The 17200-nt window shown below is 41.5% G+C and overlaps 1 protein-coding gene across 3 annotated transcripts in view; it reads right to left on the bottom strand.

Moving 5' to 3' along the window:
- Positions 1 to 220: 220 nt before the first annotated feature.
- Positions 221 to 17200, bottom strand: part of LMBR1 (limb development membrane protein 1) — a 146923-nt gene continuing 129943 nt past the window's right edge. For all 3 annotated transcript variants that reach the window (XM_040984373.1, XM_040984374.1, XM_040984375.1), the window contains 3 exons: positions 3879 to 4040; positions 1352 to 1870; positions 221 to 1111 (listed from right to left, as the gene is read on the bottom strand). In XM_040984373.1, the coding sequence (XP_040840307.1) occupies positions 1785 to 1870; positions 3879 to 4040 (248 nt within the window). In that variant the 3' untranslated portion in view covers positions 221 to 1111; positions 1352 to 1784. The remainder of the gene's footprint in view (positions 1112 to 1351; positions 1871 to 3878; positions 4041 to 17200) is intronic.

Here is a 17200-nt window from a genome sequence, read left to right as displayed (position 1 = left end):
TCAGAAAGCAGCTGATTTCCAGACATGCAGATCTTACGGCAGAAAAGCTGCCAGCACTATGCTGGTGCTTATGACGGGACTTAAAATCACAACATAAAACATACTTTTATTTTAATGCTAAACATATTTTTAAAAGACAGAAAGCTCATAAGGTAATGCAGAGGAATAGAGGAGAAGTATACTAAATGAGGCTTATAAATATTCACATGAAATCTCCTTATTTTGGTTCTAAGTGCAAATGTTTAATGTCAAATAAATACAACTGTTTTTCGTAAACTTGATAAAAAAAATCCTCTAAATCCAATTTGAGAAAAAAATGTTGTTTGACTTTTGTCTGAACACAGACAACCTATTGTCATACACATAGTGCATGTGAACATACGTATTTATACAGAATGCATAACTAGCAAGTGTGCGCAAATGGGCCCATCTTACACTCCACATGCATCATTTTTGGTACTCCCTCCTACAGGATGGTAATACAGAGTGCTAGGTCATGGTGTGTATTCAGTGGACATCAAGTCAGGAAACCATCCCAGCAATTATTTACAATTTAATAAGTGATGATCAGCTCATTGCAGTGCAAAACTCTTCTTACATCATGACTGCTGACGCTTGGCGCAGTGTTAAACCGATAACTTGCAAAAGTTGGAGGTTTAAATTGGCATATATAAAAGTAACCAAAGGTTTCAAATGTGAGGAAAGAAGGGGTTTCTAGCATCAGCATTTACACTTTTCATAAGCATCACAGAAGTACAGGAAAAAAAGTAATCTTTGAAAAAAATGCTTTAAAAAACTGAGTGTACAGATAGCCTATAAGGCAAAAACCTAAGTTACGAGTGTATTCAACACTGGCAACTATGTTATGAGAGGTAATACTGAGTTATATACACATACACTGTCAGCGAGCTATGACATCCGACTTCCTACCACAGCTTATTATACCACACAATAGAAGACAGTCCCGTGGCTTTCTACCAAGGCTCAGGTTGTAAAAGAATTCAGTATCTTTCCCTTGGCTCAAAGTCTGATGAATATCTTTCTACAGCAGAAACAACACTTTCGCGTCTTTGTGATCACTGTGGCTGCAATGTACCCGCTGCGGTGCCACCTGCCAGCAATGTACCCACTGCGGTGCCACCTGCCAGCAATGTACCCACTGCGGTGCCACCTGCCAGCAATGCACCCGCTGCGGTGCCACCTGCCAGCAATGCACCCACTGCGGTGCCACCTGCCAGCAATGCACCCGCTGCGGCGCCACCTGCCAGCAATGTACCCACTGCGGCGCCACCTGCCAGCAATGCACCCGCTGCGGCGCCACCTGCCAGCAATGTACCTGCTGCGGCGCCACCTGCCAGCAACTGCAGCACAGATGAAGCTGCATGTTTTGGAAGAAACTTCACTTAGCACTGAGGGTGTCTTTCAGCTGGGTTTAGCATCCTGAGCAACATGGCTCCTGGGAGTCAGTGATGCTTGAGAAAGCCCCCGACGTGCCTCCTGCGCAGGGCAGGTGGAAGAGGCTCACCTGGATGACATGAGCGAGGCTCTCCACACAGTGTGCTGTTCCATACAGCTCGAAAAAAGTCTGTTTAGCTGCAACGATGGGGTCTACCCGAAAGCCAGATTTAAAGCAAGAATCACAATAAACACGTTCTTGGTAGATTAAGTAAAATCACGGTGCTGAGAGGCTCTGGGCCCGAGGCTGAACCAAGGTCAGCATGCACACGCTCCAGTGAAGGACAGGAATGTTGAGTCAGTTCTCCGGAGTGTGCCAGCTGCGGGTCTCACAGGGCTTTCTGATGCCCATTGGCAGAAGGTTTGGTCGCTTCTGAATCCCTTGAAGTATTGGATAAGTGAAGCTTATGGAGTCCTGCAGAAAAATGAAGAAAATGGTGAGAAATGATGTGTCGCTGAGTGCTTACGCAGAGGCTCAGAGTAGAAGAGATGTACAGAGCACACTGTGTGGCTGTGGCATGCTGGCCGCTCCGCTTGGGGAATCGCGGATGGCCGCTGCCACCTCAGCTCCCCTGGGCAATGCGGAAGAAACCCAAGACCTGCCAGGCGAGCAACCAAGGCCCCTTCCTAGGACTTCCCATCAGGGATGATCACAAAGGCCTGTCCCTTTGCAAATTGAACGATGGCTTGACAGAGGCACACCGTGAGGCCAGGGAGGGACCTGATGGGTTTGCACCAAAGCAAGTTTCTCCCTGTCCACAATCTTCCCTTTCCTTTCCCTTCCTCCTCTGACAGACATCCTAGGGAAAGTAAAAAATCTTGATTCAATAGTTGTATACCAATCTTAACAATTCATTTTGCCTCTAATGGTCAAAGCACCAACACACATAAAGATCTTACATTTTACTACTTCAATCAAAACTGTTTAACAAATGACATCCAGAATATTTAATGAAAACGCCAGACTCCTCACAATTCATTTGTAACCAGCAAATATGGCAACAGGGAGTGTGAATTTATCCAGATTACAGCTAACTGGCTTAGAAACCAGGCTTTCACACCACAGACATCTGAGCAAGAGAGCTGATTTCCACTTCATCATTTTGAAACTTCAGTATTACAATTCTCACTTATCTTGTGCTTCAGCTAAAATAAAACGTTGCCTTTCCTTTCAGAATAATATTTCTTCAGCCACTTCTCACAAGGCATATTCAAAGTCAAACACATAAGGACAGCAAACTTTTCTTTCCGAAAGTCTTGCTTTCAAACATCAAGGTTGGAAAGGCTTGATGGTGGGAAAAGGTTTTATTGCCACTAACATAATTTAAGCCATCTGAAGAGTAAACATGCAATAATGTTGTCTTTTGCGGTGGGTCAGAGTCACAATGGAGCACGAAGCACAAAGCATTCAGTGGCACCATTTAGGAAAATGAACTACATTTCTTTTTTCAAATGGCACATACTGGTATCGGATGTTGAGCGTAGAGCCACTGACTGTACACGCGGGTACCGGCTGACGTCTGGCTGCCCCACCTCTGATCCAGCTCCCAGCTCCTGGCAGGGAAGGCAGAGGAAGGTGGTCCAAGTGTTTGGGTACTGCCATCCACAAGGAAGACCAGAGAAGCTCCTGGCTCCTGGTGTCAGCCTGGCCCAGCCCTGGCCACTGCACTCCTCAGTGGAGTGGATCAGCAAATGAAAGGTCTCTCGGTTTCTTACTCTCTGCATCTCTAACTTTCAAATAAAAAAATAAAAAAAATATATAGAATGAAATACCTCAAGTCCAAGGTGAGTTTACCCTGGTGCTGTTAAAATATAAATCCTGAAATGTGTTAAAATTAGCGTGAAAGTAAGTATGAAAAATTCACTTATATTTGAACCCTTTGTTATAGTAATACTGACACAATGCACATAAAATCCAAGATAATGAATCTTCTCTCTATAATCAATATCAAGAATGTTAATATTCTTATCATAAATTACTTGGTTTACATGAGAATTAAAGTTCAACCTGATAGTTATAAAATCCGAGTTTTGCGAAAAGCTTTAAGCATAAAATAGTAAAAGACATGATCACGCAAACACCAGGCTTTACCCAGTGTCATCCTCATTGGCTTCACCATAGGAAAGCAGCTAACGTTGACTGCCTTCTTCCGATACACCGTGCGCCACGCTAAGACCGTAACAAGAGCGGTTTCAGCTAACATTCACAATGATCAAAAACATCCTTATTTCATGGATGAAGACGTTAAGGTTAAGGGAATAATTTTACACAAAATCATGACCAAACTGTAGCGACCAAGTATCTGATGTGTGAGGTTAGATACGTTCCCAAAACTGCTTAGAGGAAGACTTGACATGAACTCAAGTGACACATTCATTAAATAAATGAAAGACAGAAAGATACCAATAAACCTCAGGATTACCTAGGGCCTTGAAGAGTTCTTCTCGCACAGCCGAGGTGAATTTTCTGACCAAACATAATGTTGTCACAATAGCAAAAAGTAAATTGTAGGATAACACAATGTAGAAATTTCCCAGCCAATTAAACCTTCCAAAGTCTCCAAGCAGATCAAATCTAGTGATTCCTGTTAAAAATAGATAAAAATAAATCTTAATAAAATCAGGTATGATGTATTGAAGTTTTGTTGTTTTTTTTTTATAAAATCATGTACAAGTTAGATCAACTTCCATGGACTTTTTCCCTTCTGTTTTGTAGAATGCTCTGATTTAAAATAGATAAGTGTTACTCTATTGGAACCACCTCAAACCAACCCGAGCTCATTGCACGTACATGCCACCATCAACTGAAGGAAAGAGCAGTGAGGTTAAGAATGAATCCATGGGACATATGCTTACATGAAATACAACCTTACAGGGTGTGCATGAGGGGTGATCCACTGACTGAGAAGCCTGTTCCAGTTCCAAGCTCCTGCTTCTGACCCCAGTTTCCTGACAACACGGATCTCAGCTGTGGGATGGGCATGGAGGACACGAGGGACAACAGTGAACGCCAAGTGACTGGGCTCGTGTCACTCACCGTGGCGTGTGGGAATCCTGGACTGAGTTCTGGGTTCCCAGGCTTAGGGACTCACCGAGAGCATCTGGGGAGTGAACTGGCAGTTGGGAGATCTCTCTCTCTCTCTTCCTCTCAAACTGATTAAAACCCCCAAACAAAACAGCTGAGGTTTCTACATTGTTTAAGAAACACAAGGCATTTTGCTACTCACACGGGAGGCCATGGGACTGCATGCCTAACTGAAACAGGATGGCTGCAACGGACAGTAAGAACAAGAGTTGTTCTGAGAGACACCTGGGAAAACCTTCCACCAGCCTCACTGCTGCCTCTCTGGGAAAACGGGGAAACCACGCCCTTTCCGTCAGACCCGTGCTGGTGTGCCTCGGTGCTCCACAGGAAAGAAACTCTGATGTCTCTGAACCAGCCAGGACCTCCTGGCTGTTCCTCCTCTTTCTTTACAATCTGTCATTTCCCTTTCTGAGGCGAGTTACTATCATCACTTCACCCCACTAGAGTTAAGTGTGCATGAACCATTCCTGTAGTCCCAACATCCACAGAAACACCTTACACAGATTTAATATTTACTATTTAAATGAACAAAGAAAGTTCAGAATTTCCTTCCAAACACTGTTCATCTGAACAAAGGCATTCAAGTTACTTGAACTCACCTAAATGCTTCCAAGTTTTTAAATTATTATTTTTTAAGAAGTAAAGGGGCAGAGGCGCAAAGCAAAGAGATTAGCATTAATTGGGCCAACTTCAGTTCCAGTCTCCACAACAGCGGAAGTCACTGAGTGAGAGTGCCTAGGGGTGTTGGCCAAGATGCCGAATACCAGAGTCTTCAGCAGCAGTTCACACCGGGAGTCATCCCAGGTAACTGCTGACTGTCTGGGCATGAATGTAGGCAAGGAAGTGGCTAAGAAATTCAACAGCCAGGAGACCCATGTAGAAACAGGTGAAACTGTACATGTCTGGCTGTGCAGAGTGGTGGGGTGAACTCAACAACAATGCAAAGCAGCGTCTTATCATGACCAACGCCTGTCTGCAAAATTGCCTTAGCCAAGTCATGACTGCAGCCGTCCATGCTTCCTCATGCCCGGCAGGTAAGAAGGAAAAGAGCTGGGCTCCTGTCTCAGTCAAGCCTATTGCATACATGATGTTATCAGATCATCAACATGGGTGTATGGCCTTCTCAAATTCAGTGGATAATTAGTTCTACCAGCCAGTCGTCCTGAAGTGGATCAACAACATCTCCGAGTGGAGGAAGCGCATCACTGTCCCACCTGATGTGGTGGCACCAAGAGTGCCCTCCACTAAAGTCTGGCTGGATGTGGACTTTGTCTTGATTTCACAAAAGGCAAGAAGAATGCCAGTGAGGGGACCACGGGGTGCTGGGAGGAGAAGTGAAGGATCGGGCAGCATCCTTGGACCTGACATGGCCGACGCTTGTGGTGCAATCCGAAATGGCAAACTTCACTCAGCTGGAAGCAGCACTGTTCACGCTATCTTAACTCAGAATCTTTTCTGGCCCAGCTATTTCTCGCATAGACAACGTGTGCTTTGAAGCAGTAGTCACCAAGACCACACAATACCACAAGACAAAATACTACTCCAAAATGCAGGTGACCAATCGCCAAGATCCAGGCAGGAGCCGTCAGAGCGCACAACAGTTCTCTACTGCTTCAACTACCTTACAATAGTATATCTAAACTCCAGCCCTTGTTTTGCCCTGGCACTGGAAGACACATTCAGTGGAAGGCCCAGCTTGTTCCAGTTCAGTTTTCTACATCCCATATCAGGTTTATTAGAGCTTCTCCTAAAATTGGGAAAGACAGACGGAGATGATCTGCTGGGATTTCTCATTCGCCTTGTCTCATTTTGGCTCTCTGGACAAATCTGTTGTGACCCTTGCGCCTTTAAGTATAACTCAGGTGCTGCAAGACCTCAGATTTTTGCAGGTGTTACATTCGAGTGTTGGGATATGACTGGGGATATCCCGACTTCTTTGCATGTGAACATTTCAGACCTTTTAAGGGGCAGTAAGTGGAGGCTTAGAACAACTAGCAACAAAGCCAGCTCCAGCTCAGTAAGCTCTTGAGTATCTATGCTACTTTACAACACCCCTGGGTAACTGCACACCCAGTTTAGTAGCTGAGCGGCCTGCAAGGAAAGCACAGGCAGTTCAGCCTGATCAACTGTTAGGTGGCGTCCAACCTGGGTGGGACGGCAGTGTTGCAAATGCTTCTTGGGAAAAGGAAGCATGCTCACTGACCATCTTGCTTGACTATGTAGCTTGGATTCTTCTTTGTTATCTATTCCTTTAGATTTAACATTAACTTCAGCCATCTTTTCCCTCTTCCTGGCTGAATATACTGTGGGCACACACGATCATCTTCTGGAAAGGAAGCTTGCCTTGTGAATTGTAACTGCTAACACTCACATGAGATAATCCCTACAGCTTAATTTTCTTAGCCTACTACCACTGTGCTTGCAGGTCTTAGCTGCCATTGTACTTTTTTGATAAAGTATTTCATTCTCACCTTCTGTCCCTGGATCTGTTTGGTCTCTCAAATGACCAGACAAATCTGTTAAGAGATTGGTGATTATGGTCTCTATTTAGAAGAGTTTAAGACTCTGCATGTGTGTATGTGTATGAAAAATATAAAAAAATAAAGAGATATTCCATTCAATGAGCAAGTGCTCCAGGGTCTCGTTAATTGGAAAGAACACGTGAATAGTAAAATTTTTGACTTGTGTACATACTTGGAGTGTGGAGAGACCAGAGAGCTCACAGAGCAGGCACCTAACAGTGAACTGACCCAGTGTGTCTGTGGCCAATCAACCCAGAAATGACACCAGTGATACAACTGAGTAGCAAGAACTTGAACACAGTTATTATAACTACATTCTTTACACTTCAGAAAGATGCAATTTGCTAGACACATGAACAAAATAAAACTGCCTGAAATTGATCTCCTGAAAAGGAAAGCTACAATTTAAGACAGGAAAAGCAGACCTGATGGAATTAATGTCAGTTCAGACAATGCAAAGGAAGAAAAGAAATAAGAGCCGAAAAAGGTAAACAGAGCACCAGTAAAATTTCTATTAATTTCAAATGGCTGACTTATTTGTGATATCAAAATTAAAAAGATCAGGTACAATATAAGATTTCTTGTCAAAAATGATGCACAGAAAGGCAGAGCAACACTTATAATGTATTCAAGAAAATAAATCAATCTGAACTTTCATCCCCCCAAAAATTCTCTCTCAAAAGCAAGGCAAAATAAAGGAATTTCACAAATACAAAAAACGGCATGAATGTGTCACCATCCATTCTGCTTTCAAGATTAGAGCACGTCCTTAAGGCAGAAGGATAAACATATGAAAAAAATCTGGATCTACACAAAGAAACAGCAACAGAAGTGATCACTTAGTGGCTAACTACAAAAAAAAAAAAACCTTTAAACTTTAAAAAATATCTTCAAAAGATCACGTTAGTTTAAAGCAAAACAAAGTCAACATATTGAAGAGCTGATAATGTGCAGACGATCACAGCTCCAACTTGTCTATACACCACCAACGGACCTCTCCTCCGTCCAAGTTCCCAGGAAGTCAGTGAGTGCCCTGCTTCCCCAGCCAGGCATGGCGGTACCTCAGAGATCCTCTAGTTCCACCCCACTAGATTCCCAGGAGAATCAATTCAGCAGACATCTGAGGATGACCAGAAACAAGAGACAGTAAGATGTTCTCAATACCAGCTGAGGGGCCCATACCACCACTGTCACTAGCAGCCTACTCCAAAACTTCCTGGTGACATTTTCTTCTAAAGAGCCATCAGGAACACAGCAATCTTCAACATCTTTTGTCAATAATGATCCTAGCTGCCTAAGCCATCTGTATCCATTCCATCCTATCAGCTAAACCTACTTCAGCCATCAATGCCACAAGTACTCCTCCCTACTACCCAGCATCCAGAGGATATACTTGCAGCTAGTCCTGGTTCCAGCCACCAGCAACAGATCTGACTACTGTATGCTTTTTTTAAATTTTATTTTAATGGTTCTCTAGATCTCTGTTTTTAAAAAAGATTTATTTATTTTTATTAGAAAGTCAGATATACAGAGAGGAAGAGAGACAGAGATCTCTCTGCTGATTCACTCCCCAAGTGGCTGCAATGGCCAGAGCTGTGCCTATCCGAAGCCAGGAGCCAGGATCCTCTTCCAGGTCTCCCATGTGGGTACAGGGTCCCAAGGCTTTAGCTCACACTCCACTGCTTTCCCAGGCCACAAGCAGGGAGCTGGGTGGGAAGCAAGACTGCTGGGACATGAACTGGTGCCCATATAGGTTCCCAGTGTGCACAAGGCAAGGACTTTAGCCACTTGGCTACCACACCGGGCACACTACTGCATGCTTATTGATGGACAGCCTCCACGAAAAAATCTGGTCTCTGGTGCTACAGCAAATCCCTCTGCAGCTGGCCCCAGCTCTTGCATACTCAGGTATGCTTGGTGTTAGCCCTAGAGGCACGCTGAGGATCCCAACAGGCCTTGCAGTTACAAAGTCCCACAAAAGATTTCACAACCAAGATATACGGCTGCCTGAGACAGCAAGGCACTAACTCCACTCCTCATACCCTGAGCGCCTGCACAGGCCTTCACTTGGCACTGCACATGCCACCATGCTTGCTGCAACAAGGCATTCTCTTTTTGTCAAGGACTACTTAGGTAGCTATAACATCATCTACGGGAAAAAGAAAATTTAACTTTGAGACAGACTGTTACAGACCACCACATTCTGAGTCCTACCAGTGACTGCCTTAGCAGGGCCAGACCAAATGCTTCTGTGGGCATCACAGAGGCCACAGGCTCAACAATCCCTGCCCTGAAGCCACGGCAAAGGTTTCTACCTTAGACAACACAGTCCATGAAGTCTGAGATATTACTGCTTCTTCAACACAAGGATGTAAGCAACAGGGAAAACCATGGACACTTACAGTATCAAAGGAACTAACTTCCAATTAAAGCAGAGAAATCGAGAGCTACGTACTGCCTGACGGTTCAAAATAAAATCTCAAAAGAAGCTCAGAACACTGCAACATGCATAAATAGTTCAATGAGTCTGAAAAAAAAAATACAAGAGCAAAATGAGAAGTTCAACAAAGAGGGAAAAAGTTCCAAAAAATTCTGGAGTTAAGGAAAATAACAGCTGATCAAAAATTCAACAGACAGCTTTAAGGTCTGGTTAAGCAGAAGAATGCAAGAATTTGAAGACAAGTCATCTGAACTTACCTGTTTGCTAGAGGAAAAAAGTGTAAGAGTACAGAAAGTCAAACAAACCAACGAGACCATTAAGGATATTCCAGGAGAAGAAAACGACAATGGGGCAGAAATAGTAAATAAATAAAGTGGAGGCCAGCACAATGGCATAGTGGGTAAAGCCACCACCTACCACATCAGCAACCCATACGGTCACTGGTTCATGACCTGGCTACTCCACTTTCGCCCCGGCTCCTTGCTAATGTGCCTGAGAAAGAAGCAGATGCTGAGAGTGCCTGTGTCCCTGCCACCCACATGAGAGGCGAGCATGGAGTTCCTGGCTTCAACCTGGCCCAACACTGGTGTTACCACCATTGGAGGAGTGTGCCAAACAATCTCAAAGTCTCCCTTCTCCACACTTTTCATTTCTCTCTCCTTCCCTCTCTGTATCTCCTCCTGTCTCTCTGCCTTCCAAGTAATTCTTTTAAAGATTGTAAAAAAAAAAAAAAATGAAACAAAGCAGGAAAAAATAGAAAGAAAAGAGCTATAAAACAGAAAACAACAAAATGGTAGAAGTAACTCTTTTTATCAATAATTATTTTACATGTAAATGGATCAAATTCTCCAATCAAAAGGCATAGAGGAACTGAAGAAAAGCAAAAACAAACAAAACACACACAAAAGAAGAGCCACCAAAATATTTTCTATGAGAGACTCATTTTCTATATAATGATACACATAGGATAAAAGTGATGGGATTGAGAAAAGTACTTTTTGAGAAAATATTGAGAAAAATATTTTAATAGTAACTAATAGAAATGAGGTGGCTATATTTATACAAAGGTACTTAAAATGCTTGTGAAAAACAGAATTAAATGCTAAGTTTATTTATGTAAAAGATTTTTAAATCAGTCTATACCAACTTAGGTTCAAAAGTTTTATGAAAATGCATAGTATGAAAAAAATTACATGGTGTATAAAATCTTTTTGATCGGAAATAAGCTTATCCTTTCATTTCCTTTTAGTATACACACACACACACAAACACTTCAAGTTAAAAGAGAAGTTAAAGAAGGATATGCTAATGGTTTACGCATCTCTTCACGTATGTGCCTACGTGTATGTGCATGTGACTCATATCAGAGTATCTAAATATGTAAAACAAACATCAGCATATCTTAAGAGAGAAGTTGACAGCAACACAACAATATCTGGAGACTTGAATACTCTGCTTTCAATACTAGAATGAATTTCCAGGCAGAAAATCAAAAGGAAACATCTTAACTTGAACAACAGAACAGACCCAACAGATATATTCACAACTTTCTACTCAACTGCAAAATCCTCACATTTCCTCAAGTGCACACAGAACATTCCATTGGGAAGATCATATGTCAAGGCGCAAAGCAACTTTCAACACAGTAAGGAACTCAGACCACAGTGAGTGCCTGGTTCCCAGCTTCTATCTGGCCTCGCAATGCATTTAGGGAGAAAACTGTCAAATGGAAGAGTTTTGTCCTTCTGCCTTTCCTGTCACTTTATCCTCCAAATTAAGTTTTTTGTTTTTTTGTTTAACATTTATTTATTTTCATTTGAAAGATTTACAGAGAGAAGGCACAGAGAGAAAGACAGATCTTCTATCCACTGATTCACTCCCCAAATGGCCACAACAGGCAGAGATAAGCCAATCCAAAGCCAGGAGTCAGAAGATTCCTCCAGGTCTCCAATGTGGATGCAGGGGCACCATGGCGTGGGCCATCCTCCACTGCTTTCCCAAGCCATTAGTGGGAGCTGGATCAGAAGGGGGCAGCCAGGACTCAAACCAGTACCCATATGGGATGTCAGTACTGCAGGTGAATAATTAGCCTGCTAAACTACTGTACCAGCCTCCCAAAGGAATAGTTTCAAAAATGAAATCAAAGGAATCATTAAAAAAAAAGGATTATAAAAATACCCTGGGCCAAATTAAAATGAAATGAATCTTAAAATTTTGGAAGGAGAGGCTGGCTTTATGGTACAGCAGGTAAAACTACCTCCTGCAATGCCAGCATACCATACATGGTATCAGTTTGAATTCTGTTCACTCCACGATGATCCAGCTCCCACTTAATGTGCCTGGAAAAGCAGCAGCAGATGCCCAACTGCCTGGACCCCTGCCACCCAATGGGAGACTCCAATGGTGGAGTTCTGGATGCCTGGCTTTGGCCCAAAGGAGCCTCAGCCATTTGGGGAGTAAACCAGAGAGGATGGAAAGTCACTGTCTCTCTTTCCTGCCTTTCTCTTTCAAATAGATGCATATATGTAGATATATACATTCATACAAAATTAAAAGCTGTTTAAAAAGGTAAAATTAACAACTCATTTTATTCTAATCTGAAGGTAATATAGTCATCTAAATGAACTACACTATATGAATCTAATCACAAATCAAACCCCAGTGAAACAGAATACAATTCTGGCAAGAGCCTTCAGTGATGTCTTTCGGACATGTCAATGTACCAGCTATTCCAAAGCAGACAGTAGTGCTAACTTCCTGCTCTCTCTAAAGCAACTCTTCTGTGATGGACCCCATAGCATCTCTCAATCATGTTTTATCAGTTGGGAAAGTAAATACTTCCTAAATTTTCTTTTGGCTTCATGTTGAATTCTGTGTCCCCCACCCCGAAGAAATGAACGTCTGCTTCAAATCTATTTCATGAACTTCTTCTCACAATAAATTATTCCGACGAGATCATACTCCCAGCTTTGTGCTTCAGACTCTGTAAGTCTGTTTCACCCTTTTCAAAGAAAGATGGGGAAGAGGACAAACGTGAGGAAGGTGAACAAGATGATGAATCACTATTGTGTTTTGGTTTGGGTGCAACAAAGTAGAGACAACACTGATATAAATCAAGTGTTTCTTTTGGCCTTCTGGACAGAATCTGCCTGAAGACAGCAGGGAAACACAGGAGGGGCAGAGACAAAAACAGGTTCTCCTTCCGGAAATGACTAGTTCGGGAGCAGCAGTGGGACACCTACACACAGCACAGAGCTACAATCTTCTGTCCTTAGGAAGGGTGGCTGGGGGGCTGCAGGCTTAGACTTTGGGGGAAAACTGAGTGGGCTGCAGTGTGGAGGAAAACACAGCTAAGGACTGCTGGGAGAAGGAGGAGGAGGAAAAGAAAGGTGACAGTGACCACAAATGGGAGAGGGGGTGGGGAGTAAAGCAGCAAATGCCACAAAGCAGTTAAAATAAGAGTCCACAGCATTAGACAATTAGGTCCCTGGTGATACGCAGAGAGAATTAAGCAGTTTGATCTGATTTTCAGCTTATTCAAGTTCTAACACAAGAAATGATCTTTAAATCTCTTCTTCTTTTGACTCGATGTGAAGAGTTATCAGAAGCAGAAAGAATGCCAGCGGAAGAATCACCAGTTTTAAGCTTTCGTACAGAATACACATACTTGGATATGCATGTGCGTGCGTGCGCCCACACACACACACACACACGCATGCACGCGCACACTCAGACACAAAAGGATTTAAAAGCTATAAACCAAAGTGGTTTCTGCAAACTCTGAAGAGGGGATTAGGATTCAAAAGCAGTTTTAGCCTGATCTCTGATTTTTAATATTCTTGAAGGGGGCAATTTATTCAGGTGTTTAGTCATATAAAAAAATAGATTTCCTATAAATGAGATCATTTGCTTGCCTATCTCAGAGCATGTGTACTATTCAAGGTTAGAGGTCTTTTATTTCTTAAATAAATTAATCTCTAACAATCTAGTTTAGTGATAGCATTTTAATTGTAACATCTTAAAAATTACTGAAGACTGTTCCAACTGAATGATCCTAACTGGAATTACTTTGGTATGAAACTATGCAGTAACAAATTAAACGTAAGAGATCTGTATATCAATGGACGGTTAAATGTAGATACACCGGGCGAACACGGCATTTGCTCAGGGTGATGCACCCTGCTGTATGTGCACCCCCAGGAAAACGTGAAAGTAGACACTGGAAACAAGACATTTCAGGCAGTTATCACTACCTGCTTGCTTAGCTGCTTTAGACATCTGACATATGAGACTTCTGAGAACTCTCCAGTCTTTAAATCACAGCCGGATATGAGCGAGTACTTTAAAAATTGCATGGAAAATGAAATTGAAAAGATAAGCTCCTTTTGGAGCAAAAATTGTGAAATCCACACAAGTACAAATTGATGGTTCGTGGTTGCGTTGGTGGTACAGTGGTGAGTTTAGCTGCCTTCCAAATTTTTATTGTTCAGATAGCAAAACAATAGTGATCAACCAAGCGTCACTTAGAACTACTCATTTGATATCTCCTGTAATCTGTCCGAATATAAGTAAGCCATATGTAATTTTTTTTGTTGAGGCATTTTCAATATATGTTTTGAAGTTATTTTCACTTCAGTGTCAAAATTAAGAGTATACAATATAAGCATCTGGGAAAGCATCATTTGTTTCCATTTTACAAGAGAAATTGCAGAGGGAAGGTCCAGGTCAAATATTAGTATTATATTCACAAAACTGCAAATGAAAACCTCTCCAAAAACGACTGATTTCTAAACAAGTTCCCTTCACTAAGGAGCAAAAGAGAATAACCACCTTATCTTCTGCAAGATGACGACTGCAGAGGATACAAAAGAGAAGTATGTGGAAATATTCAAAATAAAGTCATGCTGCTTTGAAAGGCTTAGGTTTTTTTACTTTTTCTTCTTTTATTACCGTAAGAATACTTTTTTGATCCTGCATTTGGGGCAGTATAACCTCCCCAAGTTACGGAAAGAACTTCCAGGAAAAAAAAAATACTACAAAAATAATTTCAAAATAGAATTTAGAAAAGTATGTCCCAGACTATTCTTTGCCTTGGAGAGCAGAGTTCCCCTCTGGTTCAAGATTTCAAGGAAAGAAAGCACAAAAAAAGGTCAATCTGTCTGCCGTTTTTTGGATTAAGGGTAATAAAAGAGTAGGTCAGCAATCAAGTCCATCTTTTCAAATCTATGCCAACATTTCAAATATTTTATCAGAAAAAAGTTTGGACATCTGCAGATAATTTAATTCTCTTCAGTTTCTATCTTGTTTGAGAAACTATCTCTCCTGACTACTTTGACAGTCAGAAATAATTTGCTAAAACATGAAAATCCAATCTCCCTAGGGTTTGGATTCTTCAAAGAAGCAGCCAAACAGCACTGCAGGCACGGGCCACGGGCGCGGCCTTACTTCCCCCGGGCTTTCGGTGTGCTCCGGTAAAGCCTTCTGAGCAGAGATTGGGGTTCCTACAGACAACAGAATTATCATCTAAAGTATAGACAGGATCACAAACATTCTTCACACTTAATTCTTGGCAATAAATGATATGTGTGTAATATTTACTTACTGGTAATTTTTCAACTGGTACAAAATTTCCCACGCTGACTGTAACAGATCAGTTAAATTCTCTAATAAATGCGTCGTAGCGTGATACACTACAACCTAGAGCTGACAAATTTTAGAAGGAGAAACATCTTTCTTTACGGAAGCAAAATGATGACCAAATGAACTGTTTTACGATGGACTTGATGTATATTCACCGTACACTTGTCTGCACTAACGCGTTTGGAGCAGAGCCGCTCCCATGCAGGTGCAGTGTGACCTCCTGGCTCGCTGTGCGTGCTGGGGTGCCGCTGCTCGAGCTCAGAGGAGCAGCCGGGAAGCCACGGGGTCAGGCTTTCCTTCGGAGCGCAGGGGAGGAGTGAAACATTTCTCGGCTTGGGATTTGGTTGTTAAATACATCCTCTATTCGAGTCTTACAAGCTTTTCAGCTAGTAAATCAAAATCCGGCTATGCTCTAGGGTAATATTCATGACAATTCTCTATATTTTACCTTCTTAAAATCAAAGACTCAATTCTAAGGGGTTAATAGAGGCATTACAAAGTAACTCTCTGGTTTGCATTTCCCATAATGCTAAAATAAAGCTTTCTCTTTTAGTCTAGAAATTTGCTTTTTTAATACTGTGAAAAGCCTCTATGAATCTGTTTAACGTATTTATTTCTTTTCATCTATTCAGTGCCACTGGGCATAACATGTAGTGCTGTCCGTGTTGATATTTTGCAAAGCACCACATGACTCACTGTACCCTAATGCACGCCAGTAATCCTGTTTGGACAGCTGGGTCCGGGCATTTGTTAGCTGCATTTTAATTGTTCCGTCTTCTTCTTCTTTTTTTCTTTCTATTTATCTCTATGGCAAACTACTCAGGAATTTAATTTGTTGCTCTTCAAAAAGTAAGTTTTTCCATTAATTTGCTTTTTTTTTAAACTGCATTCAGCATATAATCTTCTTCCACAGAAGTAGAATATATCTGTGATGAACAATTAATCTTAAATAACAGGGCCCAGTAAATGAGTTTTATATATATTGAAAGGGTAGCCTTAGCATCACTGACATGATTTAATAAACTATTTTAATACCAATGAAGGCATTTAGCTTCAAATCCAGATGCTAAAGTGAGTATTTTACAGTTTTCAAGATTAACGTAAGTAGGTATCAAAACAATAAGATGTTCTATAAAATAAACACAAAAGAAATAAAACCATTAAACAAATAGGTTTGGATTAGGTTTTGCAAAGATGGTCCCTTTTGCATTTATACTTTTTTCATCTTCTAGTACAATATAAAATTCTTTCCAAGAATATAAAAGTAACTACAAGTCTTCTACTTCTCCTGGCACAGTGGCATCCCTGACAACTTTGAATCAGGAATAAACAAAGGAGGCCATCTGAAAGCTAAAACAAAACCCAAAGTTTTAACTCAAGGTTAGCAGCAATTTTTACGACGAGCAATTGCTGAAGCTTAAGGAAGAACTCTCCTAATCCTTAATGGGCACGCTTACGTTAAAGCCTAACTTACAGAATTTGACAGAACTAATAGAAATTATTATCTGAAATAATATTTGGCCAAGAACTGAAAATGCAGTCTACAATAATGCTTTGTAAAAGATAAAAAGAGAAATGAAATTCTCATTCAAGTAATGCAATGACAAAGGGGAGATCTGTTTCCTTTTTAAAAGATGATCAAAATTCTCCATGAACTGAAAGCTTAGGGAAACGGTGCAGATGACAGGCAAACATCGCAGAAGCAGTGAAGGGCTGAGCATGCGCTCCCGGACATGGCACTGCTTTCAACTCCGCCTCGTTCACATAAAACGGTTTAACATCAGTTTACAGATTTTCAGTTATTTAAAACACATTCTAACTTTTAAGGGCTTAATAACACTTCGCATAAGAAGAATTAGTTGGACATTTTTGGTAGTTAAACGTTTTCCCCTTAATTGCTTTCCCCATTCACAGCCTAACTTGTGAATGGGTCAGTGAAAAACAAAAGAATTCTATTGTTTGGAGAAGGAATGTTGTTAAGTGGTCTTTATTTGATGAAAGTTCTGGCCGTGGTATGGCCTTATGCACAAGTGTAGTGTAGAAAAAAAGGTAGAAAAT

The sequence above is a fragment of the Ochotona curzoniae genome, unplaced genomic scaffold (genome assembly GCF_017591425.1).
Source record: "Ochotona curzoniae isolate NIBS_2020 unplaced genomic scaffold, NIBS_Ocur_1.0 contig_4105, whole genome shotgun sequence".
In the NCBI taxonomy this organism is placed as follows: Eukaryota; Metazoa; Chordata; class Mammalia; order Lagomorpha; family Ochotonidae; genus Ochotona; species Ochotona curzoniae.
Note: the sequence above shows the minus strand (reverse complement) of the source record. Positions and strands in the feature narration are given on the sequence as shown.